General features: G+C 37.9%; 1 protein-coding gene across 1 annotated transcript in view; it reads left to right on the forward strand.

Moving 5' to 3' along the window:
• The window catches only part of TTC6 (tetratricopeptide repeat domain 6), a 244,409-nt gene that overhangs the window by 212,599 nt on the left and 18,741 nt on the right, over window positions 1–13,069 (forward strand). The window contains exons 28-30 of the mRNA XM_060401450.1: window positions 1,515–1,725; window positions 8,136–8,288; window positions 9,139–9,309. Coding sequence (XP_060257433.1) covers window positions 1,515–1,725; window positions 8,136–8,288; window positions 9,139–9,309 — 535 coding nt within the window. The remainder of the gene's footprint in view (window positions 1–1,514; window positions 1,726–8,135; window positions 8,289–9,138; window positions 9,310–13,069) is intronic.

The following is a 13,069-nucleotide window of genomic DNA, read 5'->3' on the forward strand; positions in this document are numbered from 1 at the left end:
CAGGCTTAGTTTTGAATTCCAAGCCTTTCTTCTGACTGCGCTGTTGAGAGGTCACCACACCGGCTCTTGTGTGCCAGCTACAAGTATGTTAAAGGTGAAGAATGTGGGTAGGGATGACTTGTGGGAAACCATGGATTTTGGAGTCTGACTCACCTGGGTTTGAACCCCACATATTTGCTCTGTGCAATCTTAGCATGCTATCTACTATGTTATTTAATATGTGCAAACTTTTCTGAGTCATGATATTCTTTTAATCTATAAAATATAAAAAAAATTATAACAAGCTTACAGAAGTGTTGGAAGAATTAAGTGAAATAGTATATGTAAAGCACTCAGCACAGTATCTGGTGAGTAAGTAGTTACTCAGTGTTAGCTCCTTTATTCTAGTAAAAAATTCCATGGCACCCCATTCCAGTACTCTTGCCTGGAAAATCTCATGGACGGAGGAGCCTGGAAGGCTGCAGTCCATGGGATCGCTGAGGGTTGGACACGACTGAGCAACTTCACTTTCACTTTTCACTTTCATGCGTTGGAGAAGGAAATGGCAACCCAGTCCAGTGTTCTTGCCTGGAGAATCCCAGGGACGGGGTAGCCCGGTGGGCTGCCGTCTATGGGATCGCACAGAGTCGGACATGATTGAAGTGACTTAGCAGTAGCAGCAAACTCTCCATATTAATTGAAATTAAAAATAGTTATTAGATTTGCATGTGAAATGGCAAAGTGACTTTATATACCCATGGATAAATGTTTGATTACTTCAACAACCCTCACCTAACCCACAGGAAGATAGAGAGACAGAGTTATCATTTAGTCACATATATTCACAAGTTAATAATAAAATGCATTTCACCTCTTTTTCTCCCCTCCTCTTTTGGTGTCCAAAATGAAATGAGCTGCCTTTACAGAAGTACTGAAGTAAAAATTCCTGTGTGACAAAAAGTTGAGCTCCTTTCATTATAAAGGACATAATATATAACAATGAATTTATTTTAATCTGATTTAAATGGTATATTTTATTAATAATAGTATGTTTTTCTATGCTGTCCACAGATAACTGTTGTAAATGTGTTCAAGAATGCCATTCAGATTTTTATAATTCTGAAAAAAGAACTCTAGAATATCATCTCAATGTATTCTGCTATAAAGAAGGCTCTTACTTCCCCTCTGTCCTTCTAGCAATATCTTCAAAGAACCCCATCAGACTGCCTTAGGTCATATGGCAATAGTTCTTGGTGGTGGTGGTAGTTTAGTCGTTAAGTCATGTCAGACTCTTGAGACCCCATGGACTCTTGAGACCCCCTGCCAGGCTCCTTTGTCCATGGGATTCTCCAGGCAAGAATACTGGAGTGGGTTGCCATTTTCTTCTCCATGGCAATAGTTCTTATGATAGTTCATATGTTAATAAAAATTAAAGTTTTTTTAAAGGGTTAATGCATTCCTGTATGTAAAGATTATATACAGGAAAGCACTTAGATAATTCACCAGAAAGCATTAATATTTTCATTTCTTTTCAGGAATAAAGAATTTGAAGAAGCTGTCAACTTCTTCACCTGGGCTGTTAAAATTGATCCACGTTTTCTGGATGCTTACATTGGACGGGGAAATTCTTACATGGAATATGGACATGAGGAGGCCACCAAGCAAGCACAGAAGGACTTTCTGAAAGCACTGCATTTTAATCCAGCCTATACAAAAGCCAGAATTTGTTTAGGCTATAATTTGCAGGTAATATCGTATGACAACAGTTTGGACCACGAAAGCACCTTTTGGACAAGAAAGAGGTTATGTTTGACCTTTCATTGGTGCTGGTTATATACAATGCTTCTCTCACTGTGAACATTTTACCTTTATCTTCTTATTAGTATTCACAGTGTCAGTGGGAAGCAGGGGTTTGATGAGTTACAGGGAGGCTGCCTGGGAAGCATACCCAGGAACCTGGTGTGATAGTGAGATGAGGATCTTGTGAACTTGAGTTGCCTTATTGCCTGCTGCACCTCTTTCTACCTCACCCCGTTATACATACCACTCTTACAGACAACTATGAAGACTTTCCCAGTGAGTTTCACATATAAAAAGCTGGTTAAAATTTATTTCACTAGTTATACCTAGGCTCCATAGGTTTTATCCTGTTAAATTAGTGAAAAGCTAAAGGGAATAGACAATGTAATGACATGACCCATGCGATGGACCAGACAAGCACTATATAGGGACTTCTGAACTCAGGTCATCTTCCAAATGGCAGTGAATTAGAACACACTGGAAGCCAAGAGAATAGACATGTGTCCTTCCAGCTAGTTGGAAGAGTGTTGTTCTTTGTGTTATCAAGCGTGTCTCTGAGTGATTTCTGGGACACTGACCTGACCCATACGCCCACTGAGCTACGCGCACTACAAAATACGGAGTGATATTCTTGGAAGAAAGTGCTAGATGTGTTATATTTTCCGTGAAAAGGAAAGGAGTAATCTTTTTGTGCCTTTTATTATTAAAAAAATTAAACAATGGGCAAAAGTATGTTTAAATTATTGTAATTTACAGAAATTCCTATTAACATTGTCTTTTATTTTTTTAATATAAATTTATTTATTTTAATTGGAGGCTAATTACTTTACAATATTGTATTGGTTTTGCCATACATCAACATGAATCCACCATGGGTGTACATGTGTTCCCCATCCTGAACCCCGCTCCCACCTCCCTCCCCGTACCATCCCTCTGGGTCATCCCAGTGCACCAGCCCCGAGTATCCTGTATCATGCATCGAACCTGGACTGGCAATTCGTTTCACATATGATATTACACATGTTTCAATGCCATTCTCCCAAATCATCCCACCCTCGCCCTCTCCAACAGAGTCCAAAAGACTGTTCTATACATTTGTGTCTCTTTTGCTGTTTTGCGTACAGGGTTATCATTACCATCTTTCTAAATTCCATATATATGCATTAGTATACTGTATTGGTGTTTTCCATTCTGGCTTACTTCACTCTGTATAATAGGCTCCAGTTTCATCCACCTCGTTAGAACTGATTCAAATGTATTATTTTTAATGGCTAAGTAATACTCATTGTGTATATGTACCACAGCTTTCTTATCCATTCGTCTGCTGATGGACATCTACAATGTCTTTTAAAGTCGAGGTTTTTTTTTTTTTTTTTTTCATTTAAAAAATAAATGAATTTGGCTGATCTAAGACTAGGAGGTGGCTGTGGCTTGGTTATAGTGAGGTATGCCTAAGAACTGATTAGTAAGGGAAATAAGATTGCCTTCTGAGAGTTAAACATGAAATTAGCCATTGTTTGATCACAGTAGAAACTTGCAAAGTCAATTTGGAGACAGGGTGACTCCCAAACAGCTAAAACTGACTGCAATCAAAAGGAATGTGTTAATGTCATCGTTCATTGCATTTGCTGGGCATCTAGTATAGGACAGGGACTGATCTAGGCCTAGGGCTAGAGCGGTGAAAAGACACTGGGTTCTTCTTGTAGAGTTTACTACCTATTGAAGGGATAAGCATCAAGCTGGCACATGAATAATTACTTAATTATACTCAGGATAAGTACAAAAAAAAAGGATGAGTTTTAGTACAGTTTATACGAAGGAATCACATCATCATGATTATCTGGGTCATGAAGATCTTCTCTGTACAGTTCTTCCGTGTATTCTTGCTACCTCCTCTTAATATCTTCTGCTTCTGTTAGGTCCAGACCATTTCTGTCCTTTGTCGAGCCCATCTTTGCATGAAATGTTCCCTTGGTATCTCGAATTTTCTTGAAGAGATCTCTAGTCTTTCCCATTCTGTTGTTTTCCTCGATTTCTTTGCATTGATCGCTGAAGAAGGCTTTCTTATCTCTTCTTGCTATTCTTTGGAACTCTGCATTCAGATGCTTATATCTTTCCTTTTCTCCTTTGCCCCTTGCCTCTCTCCTTTTCACAGCTATTTGTAAGGCCTCCCCGGACAGCCATTTTGCTTTTTTGCATTTCTTTTCCATGGGGATGGTCTTGATCCCTGTCTCCTGTACAGTGTCATGAACCTCATTCCATAGTTCATCAGGCACTCTATCTATCAGATCTAGGCCCTTCAATCTATTTCTCACTTCCACTGTATAATCATAAGGGATTTGATTTAGGTCATACCTGAATGGTCTAGCGGTCTTCCCTACTTTCTTCAATTTAAGTCTGAATTTGGTAAAAAGGAGTTTATGATCTGAGCCACAGTCAGCTCCTGGTCTTGTTTTTACTGACTGTATACAGCTTCTCCATCTTTGGCTGCAAAGAATATAATCAATCTGATTTCAATCTGGTGATGTCCATGTGTAGAGTCTTCTCTTGTATTGTTGGACGAGGGTGTTTGCTATGACCAGTGCGTTTTCTTGGCAAAACTCCATTAGTCTTTGCCCTGCTTCATTCTGCATTCCAAGGCCAAATTTGCCCGTTACTCCAGGTGTTTCTTGACTTCCTACTTTTGCATTCCAGTCCCCTATAATGAAAAGGACATCTTTTTTGGGTGTTAGTTCTTTTTTTTTTTTTTAAATTTTAATTTTTATTTTTATTTTATTTTTTTTATTTTTTAAATTTTAAAATCTTTAATTCTTACATGCATTCCCAAACATGAACCCCCCTCCCACCTCCCTCCCCATAACATCTTTCTGGGTCATCCCCATGCACCAGCCCCAAGCATGCTGCATCCTGCGTCAGACATAGACTGGGGATTCAATTCACATGATAGTATACATGTTAGAATGTCATTCTCCCAAGTCATCCCACCCTCTCCCTCTCCCTCTGAGTCCAAAAGTCCATTATACACATCTGTGTCTCTTTCCCTGTCTTGCATACAGGGTCGTCATTGCCATCTTCCTAAATTCCGTATATATGTGTTAGTATACTGTATTGGTGTTTTTCTTTCTGGCTTAGTTCACTCTGTATAATCGGCTCCAGTTTCATCCATCTCATCAGAACTGATTCAAATGAATTCTTTTTAACGGCTGAGTAATACTCCATTGTGTATATGTACCACAGCTTTCTTATCCATTCATCTGCTGATGGACAGACATATAGATCAATGGAACAAAATGGAAAGCCCAGAGATAAATCCACACACATATGGACACCTTATCTTTGACAAAGGAGGCAAGAATATACAATGGAGTAAAGACAATCTCTTTAACAAGTGGTGCTGGGAAAACTGGTCAACCACTTGTAAAAGAATGAAACTAGATCACTTTCTAACACCGCACACAAAAATAAACTCAAAATGGATTAAAGATCTAAATGTAAGATCAGAAACTATAAAACTCCTAGAGGAGAACATAGGCAAAACACTCTCCAACATAAATCACAGCAGGATCCTCTATGATCCACCTCCCAGAATTCTGGAAATAAAAGCAAAAATAAACAAATGGGATCTAATTAAAATTAAAAGCTTCTGCACAACAAAGGAAAATATAAGCAAGGTGAAAAGACAGCCTTCTGAATGGGAGAAAATAATAGCAAATGAAGCAACTGACAAACAACTAATCTCAAAAATATACAAGCAACTTATGCAGCTCAACTCCAGAAAATAAACGACCCAATCAAAAAATCGGGTGTTAGTTCTAAAAGGTCTTGTAGGTCTTCATAAAACTGTTCAACTTCAGCTTCTTCAGCATTACTGGTTGGGGCATAGACTTGGATAACTGTGATATTGAATGGTTTGCCTTGGAGATGAACAGAGATCATTCTGTCGTTTTTTAGATTGCATCCAAGTACTGCATTTTGGACTCTTTTGTTGACCATGATGGCTACTCCATTTCTTCTGAGAAATTCCTGCCCACAATAGTAGATATAATGGTCATCTGAGTTAAATTCATCCATTCCAGTCCATTTTAGTTTGCTGATTCCTAGAATGTCAATGTTCATCTTTGCCATCTCTTGTTTGACCACTTCCAATTTGGCTTGATTCATGGACCTGACATTCCAGGTTCCTATGCAATATTGCTCTTTGCTAAGAGTTGACTCATTGGAAAAGACTCTGATGCTGGGAGGGATTGAGGGCAGTAGGAGAAAGGGACGACTGAGGATGAGATGGCTGGATGGCATCACGGACTCGATGGACATGAGTCTGAGTGAACTCTGGGAGATGGTGATGAACAGGGAGGCCTGGCGTGCTGCGATTCATGGGGTCACAAAGAGTCGGACACAACTGAGTGACTGAACTGAACTGAGCTGAACTGAACATATGAAGGAAACCTAGCTTTGTTTGAGGGGATGAGGAAAGACTTTTTGAGAAATTAACATTTAAATTGAGGTATGAAAAACTAGTAATTAGAAGTAGGAGTTGGGGCTTAGAACACCGTGTTCCACAGAGAGGGACCAGCTCATTTGGTGAGAAAGAGACAGAAGGCTTAAGGGAGGCAGAATGTTATGGACAAGGTGAGAGTAATGTGGGGTAAGACTGCAGAACTGAGTAATGACTTGAGGTGAAGGTCATTTTAACTGGTCTAGGTCAGTTAAACATGTGAATATCACTCACCAGAGCACTGACATCAGATCTGTATTTTATGAAGATCTCACTGGGTGTATGTCAACCTGAAGGAACTCGTCAGTATGAGGAAGAATTGAATCAGGAAAGGAAGGATGGAAAAATGAGAGCTAGAAAAACCCATCAAATCCTGTTTAGGGCCACGAGTGACCATTTTTTAGATAAATATGAAACAGATTCCCCTTTTACGCACTTAGCACTAGAGACGTGAAGTGAGCAGAACAGATGTTGTCAGGACCAGACAAGTTCAATTCCTTGTTTATCAAATGAACTTGTGATGGTGACATTGATTTTCACATTATTTACTGTGAGGGAGAAGTTTACTGGTTAAAGACAGTGTCTAGTTGACTCTAAGTTCTATTTTGGATTAGTTTTATTCAAGAGTCAATTGGTTTATGTGAGAGTCAGCTTCTGAGACTGGCAAGTTGGGTTTTTGAGCCCACAGGAATAAAGACAGGCCCTGGGCTGTGCTGAATTTATCAACTCACTGCCTTTCTGTGATGATTTATTTAGTTGCCAACTGGTCTTCTCTAGGAAATACTCTGACATCTTTCTGCTAACAGTGTCCCTCTCCTAACCTTCTCTCTTTTTTTCCAGTTGGTACTAAGGTTGGTATAAATACCTGCTTGATTGATTTGTATGCATTTTTCATGGAATGTGTATAGTGATCCTAAAATGCCAGACACTGGTGAATTTTAACAGTTATGTTTTATACCATTATGGGCTTCCCTGTGGCTCAGCTGGTAAAGAATCCACCTGCAATGCTGGAGACTTGGGTTCGATACTGGGTTTGGAAGATCCCCTGGAGAAGGGAAAGGCTACCCACTCCAGTATTCTGGCCTGGAGAATTCCATGGGCTGTACAATTTATACATTTTCACTTTATACCATTAGTTTATTTAATTATTGAGCACATATTTATTTTGTTATGTATAATATGTATAACTAGAGTTTCAATGCCAAGCAAATAAACGATTCCTGCCTGTGTGTGCAGTGAAAGTGAAAGTTGCTCAGTCGTGTCCATCTCTTTGCTATCCCATGGACTATGCAGTCCATGGAATTCTCTAGGCCAGAATACTGGAGTGGGTAGCCTTTCCCTTCTCCAGGGGATCTTCCCAAGCCAGGGGTCAAATCCAACTCTCCCACTTTGCAGGTGGATTCTTTACCAGCTGAGCCACAAGGGAAGCCCAAGAATACTAGAGTGGGTAGCCTATCCCTTCTCCAGCAGATCTTCCCAACCCAGGAATCGAACCGGGGTCCCCTGCATTGCAGGTGGATCCTTTACCAACTGAGCTTGCAGAACTCAATGTAAATTTGGTAGTGATTGTCAGAAGCATTGGTGTTTCCCATGGTGGTCAAGATTTTATGTTGTTGAAAACCCGTCTAAGACATGGTTCTGATTATCAGTATTTCAACTAATTAAAATTTCAGCATAAATACTCAGGGGAATCAGTCATTTGAATGTACTCACAGTACAGCCTACTTCCTTGTTTAAAATATCTTAGATTTAGCACAGTATAAATATACCCTTACTAAAAGACTTTATTTAAGTTAGAATCATAAACATTTGTCATGATATGGACAATTTCCTACTTGGTGTAAATGGAAAATTATTTTAGGCCCAAGGAAAATTCCAGAAAGCTTGGAACCACTTTACCATTGCTATGGAAGTTGATCCAAAGAGCTACCTAGCCTATGAAGGAAGAGCTGTGGTCTGTCTTCAGATGGGTGATAATTTTGCTGCATTTCAGGATATAAATGCTGCCATAAAGGTAAAAATCCACTTATATTATATTTATCATTAGTGTAAATTAATGTCATCAGTGAATAAGATGAAGTAAGAAGTCCTCTGTCGCCTTTTAAAAGTGACTTGTAGAAAAAATAATATTTGTATTTTTTCCCCCAGGAGTTTCGCAGAATAAAGAGTTATTATAGCTTGCCAGTTTTATAACCTAAATGTATTTAAAATTTTGAAAATACATTTCTCTTAGTTGATTCCTCTTAGTACATGCAAATTTATAGCTTCATGATACATCAATATTATTTTATAATTAAAAAATAAAATAATCTTCTGGCTTTGAAGGAACTAAAGAAGGAATAATGTAAATCCCCAGCTTTTTCTGTAGTGAAATGGCAAATAAATTCAAAGACAGAAAATCTTCCTTTTGTCTTCTCAATTTTGGATTCTTTTTTTTTTTTTTTTTTGTATATTTGGGTAGATATTGTAATCTTTGAGATCAGATAAAGGAAAGACCTGAAAGGTAATTGCTATACTGCATAGGACAAATAAACATGGTAACTTTTTAATTTCTCCTCCAGCTTGACAGAGCTAAACAGACAAACTTTTCCTCATGCATCTATTCTTAAGCCCCATTCTTTGCAAAGGAACTGAGTAAAGCACTAAGATTATTTGTTTTATTGCAACCAAATCAACAAAATGTTGGCATTGAACCAACTTCATGCCAAGTCCTTTCTCAAAATGTTTGCTCTAGTGGAGTTTTACCTGCCCTATAAAATCACTAGCTTCCCACAAAGAGATTTCATAATGTCCATTTTTGTAGACATGAAATCGGAGATAAATACTATTCCCAGACGCTAACTGCTCTTACTATTATATTGCAGATCAATGGTACAGCAGAATTCTTAACAAATCGTGGTGTGATTCATGAGTTTATGGGTCAACAACAGAACGCAATGAGAGACTATCAAGAAGCAATTTCTTTAAACCCCACCTACTCGCTGGCTTACTTTAATGCAGGAAATATCTACTTTCATCACAGGCAATTTTCCCAGGTAATGTGAGTTTTCCTTCTTGTTTTCTTTTTGACAGTAAGTGCTTTCTTCATTACATATAGTTTCAAAATGCAATCTTTATGTCTCAGGCATTCATTAGCTCTTTAGGAGATTTTCTCTTTCATAAGAATGCCTATAATTATGTATTAAATGTTTACACCTCTGTGCATTTATTCTTTTCATTATTATCAGCCACTCAACACTTGTCCAGTAAACATTGTTTTGGACTTCTCCAGGTGCCTGCAGTCTCCTTGCTGTCCATTGTTGCCAGCTTCCCACCTGGAATTCTCTGCTTTTTGTCCCCATTTAGCAAAATCTCAGACTTTCTTTCAGACTATCTTTCATGATCTAATTGTCTAGCTCATCGTAATTTCTACCTTAAGTTTCAGTCACATGAGCACTTGACTGGGGGTGAGGAGATGTGTATGTTACTTCTGGTTTTTATGGCAACAGTCTTTTTTTCAGCATCAGTTCATAATGTCTGAAATGAAAATGTTGGGTTAGTAGATGATATTTTTATATTTTGAATTTATTATGTTTGAATTGTAGTGCATTACACGAATCAAACTATTTGTTGTGTTTTTATATGTTTACTCTTTTGTTCTTTATCTTCAATTTTATTATATTCTTTGTCTAATTTTTTGAGTCAGAGCTTTATTTATTCACTCTTTCACTTATATTGTGGTAAGTTGTTAAGGGTTATGCCTTTCTCCCAAGTAATGTTTTCAGCAGTATCCCCTGAATTTTGGTCTTTAGTGTTTTTATTTTTGTTTTCCCAAAATGTTGCACTTGAAATTTTAGCCAAATTTCCCCTTTGATTAAAGGATAAATTGATGGAGCACTTAAAATGTTCAGGAGGGAGGATTTTTATATTTTCAAATATTGAAATTTATTGGGTCTTAATGTGGTCTAATACATGATAACTTTTTTCTTTAATATTCCAGGGGCCTTCCCAAAAAGAGTTTCTATCATTAGCATATAGTGTTGAAATGTATAAGATCTAGCTTATTAATTATATTTTAAATTAATCTTTATTCATACTATTTTGTTCATTTGGTTTGTCTTGTACAGAGAAAGGTTTATTCAAGTATCCTATAATTAGTGTGATCCTATGTAGGTTTCTTTATATCTCCTTCATTCTTGTTTAGTGGTTGAGTTGTGCCCAACTCTTTGTGACCCCATGCACTATGGCCCTCCAGGCTCCTTTGTCCATGGAATTTCTCAGGCAGGAATATTGGAGTGGGTTGCCGTTTCCTTCTCCAGTTATATCTGTTTAATTCCCACCTTATGAAATACAGTATTTCATGGATAGATATTAATACATATTATATATGCATTGTGAATTGTAATCTTCAGCGTTACAAATGCTCTTCTTTGTTTCTCTTTGGAATAAATTCTCCTTTATCTGATATGAAGGTCCTGCCCTCTGATTTCATTTGATTGGCTTCTGCTTGGTATTCCTTTGTCCTTCCTTTTATTTTCAATGTTTAAAATTCTTTGTTTTAGTTTTGTCTCTTTCCTACAGTGTAGAGTTGGATTTTGTTTTAGGTGACAAAATTTGAAAATATTTATCTTTTAATAAATATCCCATTTATGTGTTGGCATAGTCGGTATATTTGGTATTAGTTCTGTTATTTTATGTTTACGTGTGTTTAGATTTTTATTCTGTGGTTTGTTTTATTTAAAAATTTAGAATTGTTCCTAATATTTAGGAAGGTTTACAGTTTTGCTTTATTGTTGTCACTGAGTTGTGTCCAACTCTTTGCAACCCCAGGAACTGCAGCACACCAGGCTCCTCTGTCCTTCACTATCTCCTGGAGTTTGCTCAAATTCATGTCCATTGAGTGGTGATGCTATTTAAATATCTCATCTTCGGCCACCCCTTCTCCTTTTGTCTTTATCCTTTCCCAGCGTCAGAGTCTTTTCCAATGAATAGTCTCTTCACATCAGGTGACCAAAGTTTTGGAGCTTCTTCAGCTTCAGCATCAGTCCTTCCAATGCATATTCAGTGTTGATTTCCTTTAGGATTGACTGGTTTGATCTCCTTGCAGTTTTGCTTTAGTGATTACCTTTATAAAAATACCTTTGTGCCCTCACTTCCTTATTTCTTTAGTTTCTCTGCTGTGCTGTGCTGTGTGCTGTGCTTAGTCATTCAGTTGTGTCCGATTCTTTGTGACCCCATGGACCATAGCCTGCCAGGCTTCTCTGTCCATGGGAATTCTCCAGGCAGGAATACTGGAGTGGGTTGCCATGCTCTCCTCCAAGGGATCCTCCCAACCCAGGGATCAAACCCAGGTTTCCCACATTGCAGGCAGATTTTGTATGGTCTGAGCCACCAGGAAAGCAAAATGACCCTTTAATATCTTTCCCTCTTACTTCTCCCTCTCACACATTAGTCACTTTTAGTTAATAGTTTTCTCTTTTTAAAAATGTTTATATTTAATATCCTTAAATATGCTTGAGTTTTTTTATGTCAACTTGTCACGTTAACTTGCTTTCCATTCTCTCTGTATTTTCTCATTTTGTAGTCCTTCGTTCTTCCTATGCTGCCAGAAGATTTAATGTTTGCATGCTATTTTGTTATCCTTATTTTTTGTTTTAGTCTTAGTTCTTCAGTTAAATATATTTAATTCTCCTCACCAGGCTTTTTGCCAAAGTTTCCCTTCTAACCAATCATTTTTTGGTGCTCTAAAATTAGTCTTCTAGTAGAGTCCTGGGGACTTCCCTGAGTCAGTAATGGCAAATAATCCACCTGCCAATGCAGGAGACCCGGGTTCAATCCCTGTGTCAGAAAGATCCCCTGGAGAAGGAAATGGCAACCCACCCCTGTATTCTTGCCTGGAAAATCGCATGGACAATGGGCTACAGTCCATGGGGTCACAAACAGTTGGACATGACTTAGTGATTGAACAACCACCACAACAGATAGAGTCTTGAGGAAGGGTTCATATTCCTTGAATTGTTTCATGTTCACAGCTGTTAGCCCGCAGCCTTTATGTCTTCAGACAGCATGTCTGGATTTAGTATCCTTCACTCACTCTTTCTTTCCTTGAATGTCTGTGTCTTTCACTATTTTTCAGTGTTATATTTATTGGTACCCAAAGTCTGATGCAAACCTGATTTTTGTTGTTGATGACTTCTTTTTGTCAGAATCACAAAATCAGTTTTTTTTTTGTTTTTATAAATGAAAAGTTTTACTCAACTATTTGTTAGAATTGACCTTTTGGGGTAAAAGTTGAAAGTACAGAGCATTTTCAATATTTAGATTCTGGAAAATTTGTTGAATTCAGTGTAAGAATTTTTCTGTTTCACTATTTTGATTTTCTTCAATGCCAATGAATACCAATGATTACAAATGGGATGTATTTTGACTTCTATATGCCAGTTATTTTTTTTCAAGCATTTTTTTAATCTCTTAATTTCTGTTTCATTTTCTTCTGCATCTGTCTCCTAAATCTTTGGGCTTTCCTGATGGCTCACACAGTAAAGAATCTGCCTGCAACCTGGGAGACTTAGGTTCTATCCCTAGGTTGGGAAGATCCCCTGGAGGAGGGCATGGCAACCCACTCCAGTATTCTTGCCTGGAGAATTCCATGGACAGAGGGGCCTGGTGGGTTACAGTTCATGGAGTCACAAAGAGTCGGACACAACTGATCGACTAACACTTTCTAAATCTTTACTGTGTTTTCTATTTGTTATTCCCTTGTGGACCTTATAATTCAGGTTTCTTTAAAATTCTTTTCTATGCCATTTCCATGAC

Source organism: Ovis aries, chromosome 18 (assembly GCF_016772045.2).
Source record: "Ovis aries strain OAR_USU_Benz2616 breed Rambouillet chromosome 18, ARS-UI_Ramb_v3.0, whole genome shotgun sequence".
NCBI classification, from domain to species: domain Eukaryota; kingdom Metazoa; phylum Chordata; class Mammalia; order Artiodactyla; family Bovidae; genus Ovis; species Ovis aries.